Source organism: Heloderma suspectum, chromosome 1, assembly GCF_057233095.1.
Source record: "Heloderma suspectum isolate Gila_16-S chromosome 1, 16-S_ref, whole genome shotgun sequence".
Taxonomy (NCBI): Eukaryota; Metazoa; Chordata; class Lepidosauria; order Squamata; family Helodermatidae; genus Heloderma; species Heloderma suspectum.
The window spans coordinates 221,597,790-221,622,930 of NC_139458.1; the positions used below are offsets into that span (position 1 = coordinate 221,597,790).

The window sequence follows — 25,141 nt, forward strand, 5'->3', positions numbered from 1 at the left end:
CCCATGTTTTCCCACTGATTCTTGCATCTTTCTTCTTACCACAGAAAATTAATTAATGAGGAAAAGACAGAATAGTTGCAAAATCTCTTTTAGTAGTGCTAGGAGCATCTGGGAGCACCCCTAATAACACATCATTGACTGTATGTATAATTCCTGGGTGAATAAAGATGTTTTTGCGTGGTGCCTAAAAGACAGCAATGGTGCCTGGCAAGACACCCTGTGGAGGGCATTCCAAAATGGTGCACCACACCTGAAAATGCCCTCTCTGTTGTTGCAGGAGGCACATGGAGGATACAGTATCTCAGAAATCCTTATAAATCACATACAGTATCTCAGAAATCCTTATAGTAACTCTATAAGGAGAACAACACAGCCGCTTATTGTAGTAGGGGCTGATTCTCAGTGGCTTTCCTATAGCCACCCATTGAGTTGGTGGGTGAGGTGAGATTTGAACGAAGGACTTCCTAGCTTCCTAGTTTAAACCAGGGGCGAGGTACCTTTTTCTGTTGCGGGCTGAATTCCCTCAAGGGTAATCTGTTGGAGGTTACAGGCAGTGGGTGTGGCCAGAGCCCAAAGTGGACAAGGCCACTCCTTTTCTCTTTGTGCCGCCCCATTTCCTTCCTCTCTTTGTGCCACCTCCTTTCCTCTCGCTCTTTCTCTTTCCTGACATACCCTTCTCTCTCCCTCTCCTTCTTCCTCCCTGCCCAGTGGGCTGCTGGGCTAGGGATAGATCACTCTTGCTAGAGGTCAGTACACCAAGCTGTTATCTCTACTAAGCTGCTAAAATGGCTCTCCACTCCCATCCCCATTATTTTTAATGAAAAAAATGCTTAACCTCAGTTTCCCTATTTCAGGGACATTTTTTTTTTTATAATGGCACCCTCCTCTTTCAGTGAGATTTCAGCAATGTCTGTGACTCTGTTTACCTATTATATGAAGCACAGGGGAGATGTGCCCGATCTTGTCTGATCTCGGAAGCTAAGCAGGGTCAGCCCTGGTTAGTACTTGGATTCAGGAGACCACCTGGGAATCAGGCTTCCTGCACTGAGCAGGGGTTGGACTTGATGGTCTCATAGCCCCTTCTACCCTATGATTTTATGATTCTATTTGGTGTCTTTGGAAACAGCTGCATTTACTCTGTACAGAGTGTTATTCTATCACTCCACGCACAACAGAATCCAACATATGACTGATTCAGGCAGCATTTCCCTCACTCCCAAAAGAATGTTGGCCCTCTTTGACATCATCATATAGTCAAATCTGATTGGCATTGTGTTTACAACGAGATCCCTGATTGGCTGGGAAAATCCTTGTAACTAATCCAAGAAGCAAAAAACAGTAACTAGAAGGAAAGCCCGGTTACTGATGCAGCAGTAGACAAAATAAACAATGGCAATAAGCAGGATTTTAGAAACGTGAATATTCTCACAATTAAAGTTTTTTGGGTGGAATAAATATTCTTTCCCTCACCCAAAGCAGCACTTTGGCCTGAAATTCAAATTGGAGATATTTGTATTATATGGATTTAGATTCTAGATTCATAATAAGATCCAAGGGTAGTTTACAATTAAAAACCAATATAAACCATGGGCAGCATCCAATGGGGTCCTGCACCCCCGCCAAGTCTGTTCCACAAGCGAGAGCCACCGCATGTGCAATGGAGGTTTAGCGCTTCCAGGAGCAACCGGAAATGAGCAGAAACGCTTGCTTAAGAGAGCTCCGCGGCCGCCAGCCTGTCCCAATCCAGACATAAGTATTTCCACTCATTTCGGGGCTTTCTATAGGAAGCGTTAAAAACCTCCATTGTGCAAGTGCTGGGTCCCCTTGCATAATGGAATCAGCAGGAGGGGCTGATTCGGTGGAAGGGGCCTCTTGTGCAATGGCCCCATTGGATGCTGCCCATAAACATAAAAGTTCAATAAAACAATATTAAGACAGAAGAAGGAAACCAAACCAAGGGATGAAAACGTTTAAAACTTTAAAAGCTTTTAAAACCTGAGAGAATACAAAGGTCTTCACCTAGCACCAAAAAGATAGCAGTGTTAGGTATCAGCCAGACCTTCGTGGGGAGGGAATTCCACAAACAGTGCATCACAACCAGAAATGCCTTCTATCTTCAATGCAGTCCTACTTCTTGCTATTCTAAAACACCCTTTAGGGCACAATCCTATGCTTATTTAGACAGAAAAAGCCCTAGAACTCCCAGCATTCCCCAGCTAGCCATGCTGGCTGGGGAATGCTGGGAGTTGTAGGACTTTTTTCTGTCCAAGCATGCATAGATAGGATTGCATCCTTAATTACTCTTGTGTTCACACTGAAGCATGGTTGAATAGTTGTAAATGGTTCCAAAGAGCACAGAAAATATGAAATAATTATAATGCATGTAATGACTGTAAAACAACCACAGGTTAAATAATCCAAAGAATTATCCATACCTCATTATAAATTTGCGAGGAAGTTCCTATAAACATGAACCTCATCTGCAAGGAGATGCTTTCTGAGGCGATTTTATTTAAATCCGGATTTTCGTGAATTTGGGTTTGCTCCTCCCACTGGCACACGTAGCCAGTAAAGTGGTGTATACATTTTTAAAAAAACAACAACCCTGCTTTCACGGGGCAAACAGCACCTGAAACTGTAGTAGTTCAGGGTTGGGTGGGCAGAGTCCCGCGAGTAGAATAGAAGGTCATCAACTGTGTAGGTGCAGGGCAGCACAAGAGTGGAGGCTTGCTCGCCTCCCCTCTCCCCACTCCCATGCTCAGTGAAGTGCAATGGAAGACAATGAGTTACTTCCGAGTAGATATGTTTAGCCTACTCCTCGTGTCCACCCTTTCTTGTGGAGAACAACAGTCATTTGGGGGCAATCAGCTTTTGAAATCATTAAAGCTATGCAGTCCTTCACTCTTCCTTAAGAGCGGAGGTTTAAAACAACAGGTGTGCTCCCCGCCCCTCTCCTCGCTCGTGCGCTCAGTGAAGCGCAATGGAAGAGAACGAGTTACTTTCAAGTAGACATGTTTAGCCAACACCTCTCCTTGTTTCCTCCCTTTCTTGGCAGGAATAAGGGCCATTTCAGGGCTATCAGCTCTTAAAGTCATTAAAGCTACGCGGACCTTTGCTCTTCACCCTCCCATTCATGACCTTAAAGTGACTTGATTCTCTGTGCAATGGGAATTGTTGCTAGAACAGGAGACTGTGGGTCTAAAGGAGTGCTTTTATGTGGCAGTGTGGATTCCCTCCCCCCACACTTGGCACTCATGTGCTTCAGTTTCCCCTTTCTGTGGTATGGGTTGCTGGGAAATCCATCCCTGGTGACCCGCCCTCCACTCCAGTGGGCACCAGCAGCCAAATGATATTCCAGGATGGAATAGCAGAACTTGGGGACAGTCACACTGAGCATGCCAATCATAGGCCTAAGACATACATGCATCTAACATTCATACTCAATGCTCCTTCACCTGCCTCTGCCACTTCACTGCTCTTTCAGTGCAGCTCTAACCTTGGAACACTTTGCTTTGCATAGATGTGCAAAGGGCACCAGGACGATGCCCCCACACTGATCCTGAGACTGTGTCTACCTAGGGTGCTACAGTTTGCTGCTCTTGCCTCTGCCTGCCTCTCTGCCTCATGTGAGGATGGCGTAGCTGGGCCTGGTGATTGTCACACTGGCATCTGTCACTCACATTTCATTCTGCCTCTTCCTGCCACTACTGCTGCCTCTGCCTGCCTTTATTTCAGTATAGTATCTCAACTCTGAAGTTGGAGTGGACACTCTCCCCCAGGATGGTATCTCTGCAATGATCCAAGAACTGTGCCTGGTAAAAGCTCATGTCTTGTTCCTGCCTCTCTCAGGGTGTCCAGATATACTCCCTTGCATGCCTCTCTGGTCAGGCAATAGTATCTGGTGCTGGTAAAGGTACATGCATGCATTGCCCATTGTCTGTCCACCCTACTCTTATTTTAGGACTAGACTGGTGTAGCATAGCATTGGAGCTTGGTCATCCCATGCCTAGATTCACCTCTCTCCTAATCAGCTTTGCACTTTCTGTAAGCTTGGTGCCAATACCGAGCAGAAAATGTGCGAAAAGACCTCATGTATTGCTCTTCTTTCATCATAGCTACTTATCCTTCTGAAAATTTGAAGGGAACTTACCTAAGGGCACCTCTGTGTTGTATCTTATGTTCTGCCCACAAACCACAGAGAAGACAGGACTCTTCTTCTTCTTCTTCTTCTTCTTCTTCTTCTTCAAATAAGAATGCACAACAATCCCTGCACCCATTTTGGCTTCACCACTTCAGAAGAAACTACCATGCCTCCAAATTTAATCCAGTTCTGACCCAAAATGTAAAAGGTTATATTTTCCCAATGTGGAAGAAATCTAAGGTCTGGGGGAGGGGGAGACTGCCTTGCCTTGTGCCCCCGCCCCAAGCCAAGGCTGGCTGGTTGGTTGGTTGGCTGGATCAGGGAGATGCTTGACCAGTGAGCAATGATACCACCAAATAACAGAGACTTAAAAACTGTGTATCAAGGTTCAAAAGCTCCTGAACTAAATGGATAAAAAAATCCAGGTGGTATCAAATGTGCCCTTACAATTTACTACTTCTATTGTGAGGAAAATAATCCATGTGTACAAGCATGCATTATTGTATTTATGATTTCTATCTCTTTTTACTGCTCTATATATGGCAATCTATCAGTCTGGGCCACGAAATGGAAAGAATCCCAGCTGAGAAATGATTCTGAGCTCCCCAAGGTCTCTATAAGATAAATTCCCAAGTGGAGTACTGGATGCATTTTGTCTCTACTGCACATGCATGTAAATGAGTCCACACAGTAATGCAATACACATATGACCATTTTACATGCTACAGAGGCGTATTATGAACACATTGTAAGACAATTATGTTTTTCTAGTATAGAATTATTTACTTTATTATATGTATGATTAGCCTTTCCTCTAGGAACTTAAGACCTCCCCATTTTTTTACTCTCACAACAATCCTGTGAGGTACCTTACGCTGAAAGGTAGTGACTGGCCCAGATCATCCAGTGAAGAATGGGAGACATTTGCTGGTGCTCCTCAGGCAGCAAAATGTCCTGGGCCAGCACTGGATGTGTAAGTGTGTCTCCTGCTTGACTGTTGTGTCTGAATGAGACAGTGAGTCAGTCTATGTCTCTTTCTTAAGAGTGTGTGTGTGTGTGTGTGTGTGTGTGAGAGAGAGAGAGAGAGAGAGAGAGAGAGAGCTGGTTTCAATGTATGTTTATGTTTTCTGTGCCTGTAAAGGGGAAGTTTGTGTTTGTATCTGAATTCTCTTTCATGGACGAGATATTAATGTTTTGCTTCCCAGAAAGCATGGAAAATGATTTCCACTAAAATAGATAGTAAAACATGTTTTTGTATTATTATTATTATTATTATTATTATTGTACATTGTTGACTGTGTGTGTATGCACAAATGTCATGTGTGAGTTCAGTATTGGGGGCAGAGTAAAGATGGCCCTGGGGCACATCATGGCTTTGATCCAATCCTGAGGATATCATCATAGGATATCCTCATTAGCAATGGTAGCATCATAATTTTGTGTGGTTTGTGAATTCTCTATTCTGCCTATTCCACTCTATTCCCCCCACCCCATGCACTCATGATCTTAAAGTCATTTGATTATCTGTGGAACGGGAGTTGTTGCTGGAACAGGAAAATGTGGGTCAGAAGGAGTGCTTTTGTGTGGCTGTGTGATTTCCCCATGCCCTCCTTTGCACATATGGGGCAACTTCACACTGAGCTTTTATCCTGCGATTGAGATTGCTCCTTCACGGACGTTTGCGGGCTCTTTACATGACGCCGTGACTCTCCAGGGCGTCTCCGGCACTAAATGCCCTTTGTTCCATTTTTAAACAGATCGCAGATAAAGAGCAATCAAATTACCCTGTTATGTTCTGCTTGAGTTCCCTCTGTGAAAAGAGTAAAAGCGGCAAGAAGAGGAGCGAAATCAATGAAAGATAATGGAAGACTCAGATATGGGGAGAAGGAGGGGGAAGGGGGCGGGGGGAAAGGAAGCTGGTGAAAAAGGGAGTCGTTGTGATTCTGCTTTTAAAACGGAAGCAGAAAGCTGTGTTTTAAATGCAGGATTTTAGACTGGTGTAGAGATGCCAATGATCTTAATGTTTATGCACCTCAGTTTTTCCTTTTTGTGATGTGGATTGCTGGCTGTTGCAGATTCAAAAGTCTGTTCCACCTCTGTTGACACCCTTGGCTCTGCCTCTCCTGACCCTGCTCTCCACCCCCCTGACCTCAGTGAGCACTGCCCCCCACTGAATGGCAGGGTTGTGATTCTGTTTTCTTGCAATCTATCCAAGAACCACATCAAAAGGGAGATGGAGCAAGGATCCTTTGAATCAGGTAAATATAAAAGGGAGACAGAAAGAGGCGTTTGCCCAATAAAACCTTGCTTTATTAGGCAATGATCACTGAATGAGGGACTACAGAGACAGGCACTCAGGGTCTCAAGAATCAGCCAGGTTGAGTTCATGCCAGTAAGACTGCTCTCCTGAAATCACACTGAGTTTAGAGGTCTAAGGCCAGTTCCAGTTTCAGAAAGACAAAATTAACAAAAGACTAGGGTGGCAACTGGAAGAAAGATTTCCAGGTGCATGAAAGGGAAGGATGAATGACCAACTTTCTTGACAAAGGAGGATGCTTGGCTAGGTGGGTGCTTTTCAGTACAAGCTGGAAAGTCACACAATAACTTGGAACTCTCAGTAGTGAGTTGAAAAGTGGTACGGTGTTGTCTTGATTGAATTAGAATATCCAGGCCAGCTTGTAGAGGGCTGGGATACCCCCTTCTCCATTTCAATACAGAGTGATGACAGAATGTGTCAGTGCATCATGTGCTAATTTGTTAGCCCTTGCCAGCTAACCTTTCCAGTCAAAACGGAGAGTTTTGAGCCAAAGACGACCCAAAATGGCGGCAAAATGGCGTTACAATGCCAGTACAGGGAAGGTAGGGCACTGTTTTCCTACTAATAGATTTGCCTGCCTACAACTTGTAATAGCGGGCCACACATGAGCTCCAGGCAGCTAGGGAGCGTAGCTGAGTGGCGGGGGGAGCATTCTCCCCCTGCGTAATATAAATCCCAGTGATGAGATCACTGGCTTGTTGCTCTGAAACAAAGAAGGAGAAGGAAGTCTCCTCTCTTCCTGAAAGAATATTGGGGAAGGGGATGCTGTGAGGGCCTTACAAGCAAGCAGGATTTTATGGTGGCACCAAACACTTGTGTGTTCAGGGAAGCCAGATTTTAAACTCCTGAATAGGGCCACAGTCACACAACGAAGAACACAGCAAATTGCCCACAAAGAAGGCAATGCCTTTTAAAAAAATACCCCTGATCTTAAAGGCTCCCCTTGCACTATACATTGTTCACGCAAGTTCTACAATGTATGCTTTCATATATTTTCTCAATAAAGTATCCTTCCACTCCAAGGATGGAGCACTTAACATTTCTATAACTTTGGTGCTATCAACTGAGCAGAAAACAAAAACAAAACAAAAAAGCAAACACTGTTTTTCAGTCATCATAATTCCCTAACCCCTTTCTTTCTGAATTTTTGCAGGTTTCTTACTTAGGGGCACCTCTATGATGTATGCATAGAAATTGCTCACAAAAGCACAGGGGAAGGAAGCAAACCCACTCCCCAAATCAACTTTTAATGCACCTAGCACAACCCCCCTGAACCGATCTTTCTGGAATTTGGCAGGCTTCATCCCCTCAAAAGGAGATACAATGCCTAAAAGGCTCATCCACAAATGTCAACAAGCAATAAAAGGTTATAGCCATTTGTTGGTTTCCAGTGACAGTCAATGGGAAGGCCTGAAGCTTCAGAATTCTGAAGCAAAATTCCCGGTTGAACTGGGCAGGCTCCAAAATGGAATTGCCAAATTGGAGGCAAGCCAAATCCTGTCATTGATGCATGTTGTTACTGTAGTGTATATAGCCATATGTTGGGGATGCTGTAGCTCTGGATGTTTTGCATCAAATGGGGTTGGACTAGATGGCCCTCAAGTCCCCTCTCAGAATCTGTGATTTCCACTTGATAGTTAACCGAGGTTGAAAGATGGCAAAGACCCATGAATGAAGTCAAGTACAAACCTTGGCCTCCCAGTTCAATACTCCATCAAACGTACTGTCCTGGCTCTGTTATTGCCTTGTCAATAGCATGCACTGAACCCTAAACCTTTGGGCATTCGTTAGTCTCCAAAGTCCACTGAGGTCACAAGAGGTGTTTGGATGTTTGCAGTTCAGGTTAGAAGGGACTGAAGATCAAAGCTACTCTCTGCAGAGGCCTTGCCTTGGTGCCAGCTAATGTGCAATGTCTATTGCACAATTCACTAAGCAAAAAGACTCGCTGTTGCTCCACTGCTAGTCCTGTTTATTTCAGATGGTTTACCTTCCTTTGGTCCTTTGTCCTGGATACCAGTGCAGAAGAGCTGGAGCCATTCATTTACCTGAATGTGCTTGGCAGAATGAGATTTGCTAGTACTAAAGGCAATGACTTGAGAAAGATCTGCTACTTTGGGCACTATCCTATGGGAGGCTTACAAGTTACAACCATCCAAAGCAGAGTGGGAGGCACAGCGGAGGTGACCTTTGCCTCCATGCTCCTCCTGCTCTATATTTTTGCTAGATGGGCTTCATCTCCCATCTAGTTGAGGCCTTGGGGAGGGGGAGAGAAGGAGGCTGCGGAGGCCTGAGGCAAGCCGTTCCCTCTCCTCCCCGCCCACTGGCATGTTCCTTTTTACTTTTGTGACCATGGAGAGGCATTTTCAGAAAGTCCTTTTACTCCATAATTTTTACTTAAAAGCAGCTCCTAGGCAGTTCCCCTGCAGTGTGCTCCATCCCTCCACATTAAATTCTGGGCATGCATGCCTAACAAGGGGTGGGGCCGCCCCACTCCATCCTCCACTCCTTTTCCCCACCGGCACCACTGTTCCCAGGGAGAGTAACTAGCCTGCCTTTCCAACTCATCAAAGTGCTAGAGTGCTCTTTCGAGCCTTCAGAATTGCACTGTACTTCCTTTTCACAGTGGGAGTAACTAGCCTCCATTTCCCAGCCCATCCCTCTTGAGACCTGAGATTATGCTCTTCTCTGATGCTTGTGTAACTTCAGCACTTCTCTGATGCTTATTTAATTGTGTCGCTTCTCTGATGCTGGTGTTACTTTGGAGCTTGAAAAGTGCGCATAAAGGGAATAAAGGGGTGGGTGCTATAACTCCCTGACAGTTTGCTGGAATTAGTCGATATTGCACAGGTGGGGTGCCCTCAAGGTGCTCCTCCAAATGTTCTAGTGGATAATAGCAGGATTTAGCTTCTTCATTGAGAAGTGGGCATAGAGGGGAAAACATAGGAGCTCTAACTCCATTACTGTTTGCTGGAATAGGGCAAAATGGTGGTTGTGGGTTGGTCTCAGGGGGAGCCTTCAGATGCTGTACTGGATAATTGGGGATTTTAGTTCCTTCAGTGCAAAGTGTGCATAACACTTCAGAATTGTGTAGTAGTTACTTTCCCATTCATAATAACATAGTGGCAGGGGGGAGCCTGGACAGGGGCAGGACACAAGCCTCTCTCATTGGTTGAACAGCACCTGCCAGGTTGATGAGGTTCAGTTCTACTCCACCCACTCAACCCAGAAGTACTGATTTCAACCACTGTGTGATCCGTGAAAAGTGGGGGTTTAGGTATGGTATACGCCGCTTTTCTTGCTTCGTCTGTCCCTGATGGACCAGAGCCGATTCCGTGAAAATTTATTTTATTTATTTATTTCATTTCTTAATCACCCATCTGGCTGGTCACCCAGCCACTCTGGATGATGTACAATGGTACAATTTAAAACAGTAAAATTATACATTAAAACATTATTTAAAAATACCCTAACCCACCCCAAATGCATGCCTGAATAACCAGGTTTTCAGTGTGTGGCGGAAGCTCATTAAAGAGGGGGCATGGCGGAGTTCCCTAGGGAGGGAGTTCCACAGAGTGGGGGCCACCAGAGAGAAGGCCCTCTCCCTCATCTTCACCAGCCTAGCTGTCCTGGCTGATGGGACAGAAAGAAGGCCATCCGAGGCTGATCTTGTTGAGCGGCCTGTCTTGTGTTGCTGGAGGCGCTCCTTGAGATAGGCTGGGCTGGAACCACATAGGGTTTTAAAGGTCAAAAACAACACCTTTAATTTGACCTGGAAAACAACTGGTAACCAGTGGAACTCCTTCAGCACCGGAGTGATGTGATCATGCCGGTGGCTGCCTTTAATCAGGCGAGCTGCCGTGTTCTGCACCAGCTGCAGTTTCCAAACCGTCTTCAAGGGTAACCCCACATAGAGTACATTACAGTAACCTAGATGAGAAGAGACCAGGGCATGTACTACCAATGGGAGCAGATGGTCGGGAAGGTAGGGGCGCAGCCGCCGTATCAGATGGAGTTGGTACAGCGCTGTCTGGCTCATGGTTGACACCTGAGCCTCCATTCACAGCTGGGAGTCTAAAATGACCCCCAGGCTGCAGACCCGGTCTTTCAAGGGTAGCCGTACCCCATTCAACACCAGGTTAACATCCCCCAGCCTCCTCTTGTCTCCCACCAAAAGTACCTCGGTCTTGTCAGGGTTCAGCTTCAGCTTATTCCTCCCCATTCAGCCACCCTCCGTTTCCAGACATTTAGACAGGGATTCTACAGCCAACCCTGGTGAAGATTTAAATGAGAGGTAGAGCTGCGTGTCATCTGCATATTGATGACACCACACCCCAAACCTCCTGATGATAGCCCCCAGCGCCTTCACATAGATGTTAAATAGCATCAGGGAGAGGATGGAACCCTGTGGCACCCCACAGGTGAGTGGCCACGGGTCTGACACCTCCTCTCCCAGTGCTACCCTCTGGTACCTGCCGGAGAGGAAGGACCGAAACCACCATAATATGATGTCTCCTATGCTCGTCCTCTCCAGGCGGTCCATGAGAATACCGTGGTCAACAGTATCAAAAGCTGCTGAGAGGTCAAGGAGAACAAGGAAGGAGCATTCACCCCTATCCAAAGCCCTATCCAAAATGTGCTTCTCCTTCTGTTGTCATGTAAATGCCACCTAGTTTCCAGCTTTAGTCCAGAAAATTTGAAAGTTCAAATACTTAAAAAAAACACAGATAAAAAAGGATGAGAGGAACCTCATGAATTAATTTGGTAATATTTTAGACAGATTTAAAGGAAAGAGCTAAAGTAGTAGCAATGTTACTATCCATATGTAATTCCACATGTCTCTAACACAGGGGTGGACAAATGTTTGGGGTATAGGAGGTAGATTTCATTCATTCATTCATTCATTGCATTTATATCCCGCCTTTTTTCCTCTTGCATGGAACCCAAGGCGGTTTACATTATCCTCCTCCTCTCCATTTTATCCTCACAACAACAACCCTGTGAGGTAGGCTGGGCTGAGAGTCTGTGACTGGCCCAAAGTCACCCAGTGAGCTTCCATGGTCGAGTGGGGACTACAACCCAGATCTCCCGGGTCCCAGTCCAGCACTCTCACCACTACACCACACTGGCTGTCCTAGACTTTATCCCTAGACATCGCCTCCAGGCTGAGCTGACTCAACTGGAAGGCAATGGAGGAGCAAAGGGGACTGAGACAGCTTTCCTCCTCCCCTGCTGAGGTGCCATATAGAGGCGTGCTCTTCCACCCGGGCCCAGCTTGGGTGTGAGAGGCTGTGGGAGATTTCTGGCTGTGGAGAGCCTGCATGCACCAATGGCTCCCTGGCTGAGGTGCCAGGTAGAGTCCTTCCACTCTGCACCTTGGTCGGGTGGCCTTGCCTGCCCCATGCCTTTCCCCATTAGGGGAGGATGCAAGGCAGTTGAAGCACTAGAGGACAACCCCACTGTTATCTCCAATCAATGAAGGGGAGCAGGACTTGCAGAGGGAGCGCAGGCCCCTGTGGGCCACGTGGGGAACCTCATCCCTGCTGAGGTTCCCCATCCCTGCTGTTAACGTTTATTTATGTGCAAGATTGTAAGATATATCTCATGTACAATTTGACATTTCAGTGGAAACCCAGGTTCAAACGTCTGCTCAGACATGAGTGACCTTCACAGTTGTGAAGATAAAGGGCAGGGGCAGGAGAGAGAACCATGCATCCCACCCTCAGGTTCTTGGGGGAAGGGTGGGATAGAAATATAAAGAAATAAATAAATTATCATTATCATCGTTATTATTATCATCGTAGTCTCTGAGCCTAACATAGCACAAAGGAGGGACACCACCATTACACCACCATGAACTCCTTGGAGGAAAGTAGTGATAAATATGAATATATATTTAAATAATGTCAGCTACACAAAAAACTGGAGAAGGACCAGATGAATACAATCTTTTGTAAGCCCTCAAGGAAAAGAGAGTTGAGCAGGATGGAATATTTGAGAGCGTTGGTGTCGGACAACGGAATAAAAATAAGAAAAGAGGCCCTTATATCTGATTGTTCAAGGAGGACAGCCTTCTTAAAAGGAGATGTTTAGTATCAGTGAAATCTTTTTTTAAAAAATCATTATTTTAAAAAACATGGGTAGGCAGCTCACAGGTGGCTCTCTACCACTCTCCATGCAATGCAGAAGCTCCAGGGAGACCCACCCATGTTTCCTTGCCACCCAGCGAAAGACTGCTGTTCCAGTGTTATTAGCTTCACCGGGGCCCCATCTACATGAGCCATTTGCCCCGGTGCCACTTCAAAGGGAAGATCTTTGCGACAGATGACGCAGTCCCTGCTTCGCAGCCCAGTCGTGGCTCTCATGGAGAAATCTGGGTTTTCTCAGAGTCCATTTGCTGCGACGTTTTCACTTGCTTCGGGTTCACTGCGGGGGGTTGAGGAAAGGGGCTGCCTGCCCCTGCCTCGGACTGAACTCGCAGCGTCGTCAGTGAGGCCCCTCCTCCTTCGCAGCTCCGCAGTTACAGAGGCACGAAGAAGCGGGCTGGTGGAAGCCGCGCCGATGGGTGGAAGGAAAAGTAGGCGGGGCGGGAGGAGAGCAGAGGGGCAAACACGTCTACCGGGAAGTAACTCATTGCCTTCAGTTCCACGTTGCTCCCTCTCACTTTAAGTAGTCGAACGTGAGAGTGGAGACGTGCAGCTACAAAGGAACACGGCTGAGAAACGCTGGATGCCGGCGGATTCGCAGCTGCGAAATTGAGAAGGGGGGGGTGCAGGGAGGATGATTGTCATAAACATGTACACAGAAGCACTTCATTGAGCCTGTGTTTGTGCGGGGTGGGGGGGAGCCTGTTGACTGGGCAGTTAAGAGACTACATACTCCTCGCTCTCTCCTCCTCCCTAGGTCCGCGCACTCTGCTCTCGGCGCGGGTGCAATCTCCTGAGGCAGCGGCGGCTTGTTTGCCCGCCTCAGAAATGTTTGTGTGGGGTTTGTTATGAACAAGCAAGTCCTACACGCTAGTCACGCACCCTCCTCCCCAGCTCTGTGCTCTGTGCTCTCCCCAGCTTGGGAAGCCCGCTTCAACCCCCCACCTACCGCCCCCGATGTTAATTCGCAGAGCTAATACTGCGCAGCTCTGACGGACGGAACAATGAAATTAGCACCATGTAGATGCAGCCTGGGACAACAAGCCCAATCACTCTCACTGGGCAGGAGAAGAGGCTTTAGCCTCCCCACCAGAGAGAACCCAATGCACAGATGATGGTAATGGAGGATTGGCAGTCTCAGAGTAAATTGCTCTGGGGTGGGAGAAGCTTTAACCTTGCTTGACTGTGATCTTAGTCTTGTTAGCATCTTCAAAAGGTGCTTATGAACTTGTGTGATCCCCATATGGCACAGAATCAAACCACATTACTATGCTGAATCATCCCATATAACTCTTGTTGCTGAAGAGAGTTTTATTAATATGCAATGTAAAGTCAGTTGGCTGTCCTTAGAGATACAAACAGAGATAGCCTTGATAATTAACTTTCTAGGTTCAGTGGAGGATATTTATTAAACATTTACTTGATAGAGTCAATGATTTTAAGGCCACATAAATATTATAGTCTGCAATATCTACTTTCATACATTATATACAAAACATGTAACGAGTTCAGGGTCCTCAAACCCAGTTTAGGGTCCTCAGTACTATGATGGCATGGCTGAATTCAAGTTGCCAAGCAGCTGTGGGGCTTACCTTTTTGTTCTATTTGTGGCACTTTGCTGGGAGTGAGAAGCTGTTGGTTGTGCCACAGGATGGAAGTCACTGGCTTAGCATGGAAATGGTACTAGAGAAGCTCACACAACGGGGACACGAGGTTGTGGTAGTAATGCCAGAAACCACTTTCCTCATGCAGAAATCTGAGCATTTTACTATAAGAACATATTCGGTGCCTTACACCCAGGAATACTTGGACAACATTTTCCGTAAAATGGGTGAGAATCCTTTTCTAAATTTTACGTATCTGGAGGTGATTTTTACAATATATACAAACTTTTCGCAAACTATTGCCCTGCATGCTACTGCTTGTAGGCATTTTTTATATAACACAGAACTAATCAAATTCCTCCAGGAAAGCAACTTTGATACATGTTTTCAGACCCTGTGTTGCCTTGTGGTCCAATCCTTGCTGAATATCACTCCTTGCCTACGGTGTACTTCTTGCGTGGACTTCCGTGTGCTATAGACTTCCAAGCTGCTCAGTGTCCAAGCCCTCCTTCTTATATCCCGGAGAGTTTTACAACTTATTCTGATCATATGACATTTACTGAGCATGTGAAGAACGTCTTAGTCATGCCCTTAAATTTTTTATTGTGTCACTTCTTTTTTGTAAGTTATGAGCAACTTGCGTTTGAGTTTCTGCAGAAGAAGATTACAGTCTTGGAACTTTTTAGTAAAACATCCATTTGGCTGCTGAGGTATGACTTCATATTTGAGTACCCGAGGCCGGTGATGCCCAACATAGTCTTCATTGGAGGCATTAACTGTGCACAGACAAAACCGTTATCCAAGGTTTGTAGCCCTAGATTGTAGTGTTATTGTATATTTGCTATTTTATAGGACTTCTGTCACTGGCATTACCATATTCTTGCATGAATGATATTTCATGTTGTGCATATGCTTAACTGTGCTTTCAGTCTCTCTGTGAAGAGAGACTGAAAGAACTGGGCATGTTTAGCCTTGAGAAGGGAAGACTGAGGGGAGATAGGATAGCGCTCTTCAAGTACTTGAAAGGTTGTCACAGAGAGGAAGGCCAGGATCTCTTCTCGATCATCCCAGAGTGCAGGACACGGAATAATGGGCTCAAGTGACAGGAAGCCGGATTACAGCTGAACATCAGGAAAAGCTTCCTGACTGTTAGAGCAATACGACAATGGAACCAATTCCCTAGGGAGGTAGTGGGCTCTCCGACACTGGAGGCATTCAAGAGGAGGCTGGACAGCCATCTGTCGGGAATGCTCTGACTTGGATTCCTGCATTGAGCAGGGGGTTGGACTCGATGGCCTTGTAGGCCTCTTCCAACCCTACTATTCTATGATTCTATGTGTCAGTAGTGCATGGACATTAGGATTGCTCCAGTGGCTATATTATGAGGCTGTATTATGTACTTCATCTCTGATGATTATGCACACTAACAGCATGAATGTTGTTAGAATTAAGAATTTAAAACCCTATACTTTATTAGTGTTCGGCATCAGACTTCAAACTGATCCTAGCTTTAGTATGCAGATGAAAGACTGGGACAGAAAGACCAAGGAAGACACTCCCCAGCTAGTCTGTTTCTGTGTCTTCTGGTTGGCAGTGGTTCTCAACCGATGTTGAAATCCTCAGAGCTGATGCAACTATGAAGCAGTGAAACTTACTGTCATGTAACTATGCAACTATGGTGTACTGGACAGAGTGCCTGGCTCAGTGCTTAATTTTTAAAATGAGATATGTTGGGGGCTAGTGGTAGTTACACGGTGTTGGATGAAAGGCAGTTTGGCCATGGTTAGAGGCATCCTCTGTATTGATAACATGTTGTAGTGCTGAGTTGTAGCACAGAAAACTGGTCTGGGGGACTAAACCTTGGTTCAAATCAAGCTCTTTTTGTGTTTTGCTGTGAGGGACCCAGGGGCAATGTCTTTTTCAGGTCTGCTTCATACTGTTATGTGTTGGTCAAGATGACCACACACGTCCCCTTCCAAGCCCTGTAATTCTTCACTCTGGCTTCATTAAGCTGGGCTATCAATGTGGTGCCCTGAGATAACACCTTCCAGAGATCTGACAATGAACAACGTATGGCTGGTAACATTTTGATTATGTGTCTCAATCAGAGCTAGGATGGGCCAAAAATTCAAAGGTGATGGGCAGACGTGACTTATCTTCGCTTTCTCCCACTAGACAAAAGGAGAGGGTGAGTGAGGTGTGTGTGTGTGTGTAACAGTCTGTGCTGGAACTGGATCTGGAAAGGAGCCAGAGAGCTGACTGGAGAAAATCCTGTGGCACTATGGTTCTCCTAGGCATCTGATGGGGAACAGGAATCTGTCAGAGTGCTAATGCTGTGAACCACCATCTTAAACTCAGCCTGTCTATGTGCGTAAATAAACCTTATATCAGAGAAATGACATAGGTCTCCAGTGACCTACTTTTAAGGAAAATGAATCCTGGGTAGGTGCTGGAACCTCTGAAAGTGGCGTGCACACATGTAAGCAATACGTTAGCAACAATCCAACCCATATACATATAAGAAGAGCCCTGCTGGATCAGACAAAAGGTCCATCTTGTCCTGTATAAAGGAGCAATTGTTTAAAGTTTGCCTATATTTTACCTAATGAAAAGATGTGCCTGGTCAGACATGGGCAGCAGGTTTGTCCAGTGTTAAACAGTCCTTCTGGCCCATAAATGCCTCCTGCCCAACCCCACTTGAAAGTGATATGTGAATAATTATTTCTTCTTACCATTTTTATTAAAAATTATTAACATAAAATGATTGCAGCTACCATATAATTAATTGGACAGTATCCAATGGGACACTTACACCCTTGCCAGTTCTTTTGCGCCCTGCTGATTCCCTTCCGCAAGCTGTGGGTTGCACTGATTCTGCTGCACAAGCAGGACCCACCACTTAGGCAACTGAGATTTAAGAAACACTTGTTTCTGGACCAGGACAGGTTGGTGGAGCTCCCTTATTCGAGCTATGGTGACCTGCCCTATTCCAGAAACAAGTGTTTCCGCTTGTTTCAGGTTGCCCCCGGAAGCACTAAATCTCCATTCCACAAGTGGTGGGTGCCGAGTACAGAAGGGAATCGGCAGGGCACAATAGAATTGGTGGGGACTTAACCACCCTGTTGGATACTACCTAGTGTTTTTATGAAGTACCATGAAACTGAATCTGGCCTCTTTGTTTCCGACGATATTGCTGAATGTGTGGCAAGCCAAATGAACCTGTGGATTCCTTGCCATCCAATCAAGTTTGGTTTACACAGCTAACCTTTGACCAAGTTTTAAAACTTAGTTGTGCCTTTGTCAGAGGAAAATAAATATTTACTAAAGAAGAAAGGCCTGAAGGCTCACAAAAGACTCGGGCTTCATGTGATGTTTACAATGGGGATTTTACACTCTTTAAGCTTTGGATTAAACCACAGCACAACTGGGAAGAAGACTTCGATGTGTCAAGGCATTTTCCAACTACCTGCATGGCTTTTACTTACTTTCTTTTTCTGGAGCCTTTCAGATGGAGGGAAGGTATTGGTAATACCTGTGGATGGCAGTCACTGGCTCAGTATCCATCCAGTTATGAAACACCTTCAACAGAGAGGACATCAAATAGTCGTGGTTGCCCCAGATGCAGGCTTGTGGATTAAGCCATCTGAGCATTACACAATGAAAACATTTCCTGTACCTTACACAACAGAATACTTGAAAGCAGAATTCCAAAAGCTTGGCCACAAGATTTTTGCACACCAACCTTTCCTGGCAAAAATTACTGAGAAGCTTGCAAAAATAAGAAATATTACAATGCATTTCTTCAATACCTGCACGCTGCTTTTGCACAACAAAGAGCTGCTTACTTACCTGGAAGAAAACAGATTTGATGTTGTATTTATGGATCCAGTGTCTCCATGTGGACAGATCTTGGCTGAGTATTTATCCCTTCCTTCTGTGTACTACTTACGTGGAATTCCATGTGGTTTAGAATTTGAGGCAACTCAGTGTCCAAGCCCACATTCATATGTCCCCAAATTCTTCACAGGCAATACAGATCACATGACATTTACTCAGAGAGTGAAGAATTTTTTCATCAGTTCACTGGAATTCATGATATGTTACCTTCTTTATTCACCGTATGAAATCTTGAGCAAGGAATTCCTGTACCGAGATATGACGGTACCAGAGCTTTATAGTCAAGCATCCATTTGGCTCCTGCGCTATGACTTTGTATTTGAATATCCCAGGCCTATCATGCCCAACATGGTCTTCATTGGAGGTATAAATTGTGCAAAGGAGAATCCACTAACTCAGGTTGGATCTTTTTCCAGTTATATATACTTTTCAAAGCTTCATCTTAAAAAGTGGAAGGTTGAGAGGGATTAGGATTGAGATATTTGAGCAGATTGGAAAAGTTAATGGCAAACCTTTGAGACAGTATTATAGAGTTATGGGATGCAATGTGATAACTGGGCAACAAATTTAAAAGAATGAAAGAAATAATGGAAGTGAAAAATAGTCTTCTATCTTCATACTCTAGACTGTGAGCCCTTTGGGGATAGGAAGCTGGGTTTTAAAAAAATATTTTAAGCTTGTACAGAACAGGTACATTGCTAGCTTTTTAAAAATAAATCCGTACTAATAATTAGGCAGGAGGCTCCTATGTCTTCATACTCATACAGATCCTAATACCTTGATGCCTAATATCTTGGCAGGACTTGGAAAACTCACATAACATTATATGCTGTTAGGAATCTTGAAACACCAGGCTCTTACCAATATCCAAGACAGAGTGTGAGGCTGACTGGACCATTTGTTTGACCTAGAACAGTTGTTCTTTTCTATTATGAGCTGAAGAGTGTTGGTTCTTTAAGGAAATTACAGCACAACTGAATTTGAATTTATTGTGTGTTTGTATAAAAAATGTAGGTAAATAATTTTAATATTCTAACAAAAGTGGCATCAGGAAGTTAAAGTTAATATTACTGAGCTGTAGAATATAGCTGTGATGCTTGCAGTGTAGTCATTAAAATATGCAAGTCTTGATAGCAGTGAAAAAACAACAACCCACCTCACCTCTTACAATGCTGAATTGTTCTGCTGATCTAGAAAATACATAACCCTTTTTTAATAAGTCAAAGTGGAGTATTCTACATTTACAATTGCACTGGAGTGAAACATGATCTAATACCTACCTAAGAATACTATGGTCACATACTATTACATTGTAATTTATATTCCAAATCAGTATTATAATTTTCTTTCCTAGAAGTGATCTAATTGTATTAATTTATGTAATTTTTTCCAGAATAGAACAGAGGAAATCCCTTACTGCTGAAATATCTAACCACCAAATGGTTCTTCCTAGCTGCCTGTCAAGATGGGAGATGCTGCTTAAACTGAAAATCTACTCAGGTTATGTGACATATATTAAACAGAATTTTGACTGGGTCTTATTTTTTTGTAGGAATTTGAAACCATAATTAATAAATCTGGTGAACATGGCATTGTGGTATTTTCCTTGGGCTCAATGGTCTCTGAAATTCCAATGAAAAAAGCCATGGAAATTGCTGAAGGATTGGGAACAATACCTCAGACGGTAAGAAAAAAAGTAATAACATCTGTTTAGAATATTTCTTTAGAACATTAAATATTATGGTTCATTATTCAGATGTCACAACCTGCTTTAAGACAGACTCTGGAGCTAAAGTGTCTCCTGTAATTTAAGCCATATCTTAAGTTCTTCCTTGGAATATCTCTCAGTCAAGGGTAGTCACACAACCCTCTGCCATTGACACAGAATGCACTGGGAAGCTATTCACATACATGACTCTGGAAATAATATCACAATGATTTAGACACCAGTAGCTGGTTCAGAACTATTCCAAAGCTGCAGAGAGCACAGCTGCTGATACTGCTACAACAGTAAACCAAGGGAACCATATGAAAACAATTCCTTGACAGTGGCCATGTTTGGTTGCATTCCAGATAAAGTTGCCAGGTCCAGGATGCGAGACGAGAGGGCTCCTACACCATTTAGTTCTCCTAACTATGGGCATCTCTACACCAGCCTAAAATCCTGCATTTAAAGTGGGGCTTTCTGCTTCTGTTTTAAATGCAGGATCACAATGACTCCCTTTTTCACCTGCTTCCTTTCCCCCCTCCTCTTCCCCTCTCCTTCTCCCCGTATCTGAGTCTTCCATTATCTTTCATTGACCTGGCTCCTCTTCTTGCTGTTTTTCCTCTTTTTGAGGAGGGAGCTCAAGCAGAACACAGTGGGGTAATTTGATAGCTCATTATCTGTGATCTATTTCAAAACGAACAAAGGTCATTTAGTGCAGGAGATGCCTTGAATGATCATGGCACCATGTAAAGAGCCTGCAAACTTCCCTGAAGGAGCAATCTCAATCACAGGATAAAAGCTCAGTGTGAAGGAGCACTGAGTTTGACATGCCCTAAAAGTGAGAACATTTTTCATTTGAAAGCATGGTAAATCTAACAGTAACTCCAAGTGGAATGATGCACAAAACCCTGCTGATCTTTATAATGGTCAGTATGCCAATTAATCTTATATAGTATTGACTAACTCTTCTTTGCTTAAGTTGGGGTGGAGGTGGGCTATATCATTCATGATGACCACCTGGAATCCAGAGGCTAGAAACATGAATAATGTGAGACTGATCATCGTGTAACTAATCAAGGTCAACTCAATCCTTTTCCTGCCTAAATTATGGAAATCACATCTGGTGAAATCCTGCCTTCTGCGCAATACTTCAGACCCATTCTTATGTTAGCTCAGTGATTTCCACCCCCACCCCCAATTTACTCTGAGAATGTAACTCCCCCACCTCCAAGATCACGTGGAAGGAGTCCATGACGGATTGACTTCCGACATCTGCATCATCCTAGGAGGTCTGGCAACACTAGTATACGAAGTAACTGCATTAACATTGGCAGCACCTCCTAAATTGCCCTATGTTATCAGAGTGGAGTGGGAGGAGCCAAATTGCTGCAGTAATATAAAACAAGTGCTTTAGGGCGCAATCCTATGCATGTTTATACAGAAAAAAGGCCTACAACTCCCAGCATGCCCCAGCCAGCATCGCCAGCTGGGGCATGCTGGGAGATGTAGGCTTTTTTTTCTGTCTAAACATGCATAGGATTGTGCCCTAAAGGTACAGGAGCTCTGTCAGTGTCTGGATTATGATGACCCTAATTTGATATTACTTTGACCTGACCTTAGAAGGCCACATATGATCATACGCAGATGTGGAATATTATGGACTTAGTCATGATTATATATTTCATTTTATTAAGCATTGCCACACTGATAGGACCAGTTTCTTACATGGTTTGTTGTTGTTGTTCAGTCGTTCAGTCGTGTCCGACTCTTCGTGACCCCATGGACCATAGCACGCCAGGCCTTCCTGTCCTGCGCTCTCTCCCGGAGTGTGCTCAGGTTCATATTCATTGCATCGGTGATGCTATCTAGCCATCTCATCCTCTGCCGTCCCCTTCTCCTTTGGCCTTCAGTCTTTCCCAGCATCAGGGTCTTTTCCAGAGAGTTTTCTCTTCGCATTAGGTGGCCAAAATATTTCAGCTTCAGTATCTGTCCTTCCAATGAGCACTCAGGGTTGATTTCCTTTAGGATGGACTGATTTGACCTCCTTGCAGTCCAGGGGACTCGTAAGAGTCTTCTCCAGCACCACAGTTCGAAAGCATCAATTCTTCGGCGCTCAGCCTTCCTTATAGTCCAGCTCTCACAGCCATACATTACTACTGGGAAAACCATAGCTTTAATTAGATGGACCTTTGTTGGCAAGGTGATGTCTCTGCTTCTTACTATGCTGTCTAGGTTTGCCATAGCTTTCCTCTCAAGGAGCAAGCGTCTTTTAATTTCATGGCTACAGTCACCGTCTGCAGTGATCTTGGAGCCCAAGAAAGTAAAATCTGTCACTGCTTCCATTTCTTCCCCTTCTATATGCCAGGAAGTGATAGGGCCAGATGCCATGATCTTCGTTTTTTAATGTTGAGTTTCAAACCAGCTTTTGCACTCTCCTCTTTCACCCTCAACAAGAGGCTCTTTAGATCCTCTTCACTAAATAAATAAATAAATTAGGGTGGTATCGTCTGCATATCGGAGGTTGTTGATAATTCTCCCAGCAATCTTAATTCCGACCTCTGATTCATCCAACCCGGCATTTCTCATTTGTATTAAAATGTTTAGAATTACCCATAGTATTTTTTTTTCTAAGCAGAGAAACGGCTTCTGAGGATTGGAATAAGAGACTGATTTTCAGTTAGCATGGTATCAAAAGGATTTGGCATTGGAGAAACTATCAATGTTCACACGAATACTTAGGTTAAAATTCAGCAGAACTTAATATATGATGCACAGTAATACCTGATGTAAAGTGTTTATGAAAAATTAAAAAAACACAATATTCTTGGTTCTTCTTTATCCATTTGCCTAACTCTGAACAAGCATTTATAATGATTTGTATGTCATGTCTAATCCACTGACCTTGATTCAAATCCCATCTCAATCATAGCCTCACTGGCCCAGTTCGGATGATTATATCTTGGCTTAAGCTGCTATATAAATGCTCACACATACTCTGCCCTTTGTGGTATGAGCAGTCAAACCGGGAAGTCTCTAATTAACCATAGTTTACTGTTCCATCCATACTGGAAAACTATGTTTACCACCATCAGAGCAAGCCAGGATATGAAACTACAGTTTGAAGATTATTTAAAATCCTTGCTTTTCCAAAACTGGTAAATATAGTTTCTCACTTTTTGGGAAACTATGGTTGATTAGGAATTGGGTTTAAAAACAAAAACAAAAAAAACAGGCAGAGAGGGGAGAGAGAAATAAAAATATTGCTCCTCTTTCTCTTCAGCCCTCTGGGCATGAGCCTGATGAAAGACAAATACAGGTATCATTATGGGATGTATTATACAGCAATGTATGGGTACTTGAACTAGCAGAAGACACATATTTCTTCATATTTATTCTGTATTTTCTTGAAGGTGCTGTGGAGGTATACAGGAGAAGCCCCACCCAACCTTGCCAAGAACACAAAGCTTGTTAAGTGGCTTCCACAAAATGATCTACTTGGTATGTCTGGGCCAGAAATTAAGGTGTTGTCTTTAATCAGTATTTGATGCTACTCTCACACCGTTAGTATGTTAGGTATACTGTTACGAAGAAACAAGTATTTCACTTTATATTAAAAAAAATCCAAGTAAATGCAAATACTATATAAAAAGTATAAAGTTGGATGGAAATGTTCTCAGATTAATTCATGTGAGATACACTCACAAAGGCCTATAGTTCTAAAAGGTCCAGGAGGTTGTAAATTCCTCCTTGAGAGAGGGAGTGGTGCCTGCCACTTTAAAAGAGGCGGTAATTAGACCACTCCTGAAAAAGCCTGACCTGGACCCAGAGGATGTTAACAATTATAGGCCAGTGGCCAACATCCCCTTCCTGGGCAAGGTGCTTGAGCGGGTGGTTGTAGGACAGCTCCAGGCACTGTTGAATGAAACCGATTATCTAGATCCATTTCAATCGGGCTTCAGGCCTGGTTTTGGAACGGAAACTACCTTGGTCGCCCTGTGGGATGACCTCTGCCAGGAGAGGGACAGGGGGAGTGCGACCCTGTTGATTCTTCTGGACCTCTCAGCGGCTTTCGATACCATCGACCATGGTATCCTTCTGGATAGGTTGTCTGGGTTGGGAGTTGGAGGCACTGCACTACAGTGGTTCCGCTCCTACTTGAATGGCCGATTCCAGAAGGTGGTGCTGGGGGATTACTGCTCTGTGCCATGGCAATTGTGCCATGGGGTTCCACAGGGCTCTGTTTTATCCCCTATGCTGTTTAACATCTACATGAAACCGCTGGGGTAGGTTAGCCAGAGGTGTGGGCTGAGGTGCCATCAATATGCGGATGACACCCAGCTCTACCTCTCTTTCTCATCAAAACCAGGTGAGGCAGTGGCTGTTCTGAATCAGTGCCTGGGCACGGTAATGGACTAGATGAGGGCTAATGAACTGAAACTCAATCCAGACAAGATGTAGGTACTGTTAGTAGGTGGTTCGTCTGCCCGGCTAGGTGATATTCAACCTGTTCTGGATGGGGTTGCACTCCGCCTAAAGGATCACGTTCATAGTTTGGGGGTGCTCTTGGATCCAGAACTGTCTTGGATCCAGAACTTGGATCCGGAAACTTCAGCTGGTCCAAAATAGGGCAGCAAGATTGTTAACAGCCTGCGAGCTCATATTACTCCAGTACTTTTTCAGCTGCACTGGCTGCCAGTCCATTTCCGGGCCCGATTCAAAGTGCTGGTATTAACATTTAAAGCCCTTAACGGCTTGGGGCCAGGTTACCTGAAGGATCACCTCCTCCCATATGTGCCTACCCGGACCTTAAGATCATCATCAGCGGCCCTTCTCCGTGATCCCCTGCCAAAGGAAGTGAGGCGGGTGGCTACTAGGAGGAGGGCATTTTCTGCTGTGGCACCCCGGCTCTGGAATGAACTCCCTCGTGAGGTTCGCCTGGCACCTACATTGTATTCCTTTCGGTGCCAGGTGAAGATCTTTTTATTTTCCCAGGCATTTTAGCATTTTAGCTTTCTAAACTTTTAGCTTTGCTGTTTTAAATCTGTATTTCCTGCACTGCTGCTAGGTTTTATTGTGGCTGTATTGTTATATTGTGGTTTTAATGTTCTATCTATTTTAAATTGTTTTATTCTGTGCTGTTTGGTTTTAATTTTTGTGAACCGCCCAGAGAGCTTCAGCTATTGGGCAGTATAGAAATAAATAAATAAATAAATAAAAATAAAAGCTGCGTTAGAAAAGTGAAATCATGTATGAAACATTATGCCAGCACCTTACAACAGCTCATGGGTTATTGGAAGGTTGTTTCCCCCTCCAACAAGCCATGCCACCTGG

The 25,141-nt window shown here is 44.4% G+C and overlaps 1 protein-coding gene across 2 annotated transcripts in view; it reads left to right on the forward strand.

Annotated features, from left to right (window-relative positions):
• Nucleotides 1-25,141, forward strand: part of LOC146358784 (UDP-glucuronosyltransferase 1A1-like) — a 37,117-nt gene that overhangs the window by 7,319 nt on the left and 4,657 nt on the right. Inside the window, exons 1-3 of one of the 2 annotated variants that reach the window (XM_084820099.1) lie at nt 17,638-18,501; nt 19,655-19,786; nt 23,221-23,308. In XM_084820099.1, coding sequence (XP_084676225.1) covers nt 17,647-18,501; nt 19,655-19,786; nt 23,221-23,308 — 1,075 coding nt within the window. In that variant the 5' untranslated portion in view covers nt 17,638-17,646. Of the gene's footprint in view, nt 1-17,637; nt 18,502-19,654; nt 19,787-23,220; nt 23,309-25,141 lie in introns of those variants that run through there. The other variant, XM_084820089.1, reaches the window with a different exon arrangement.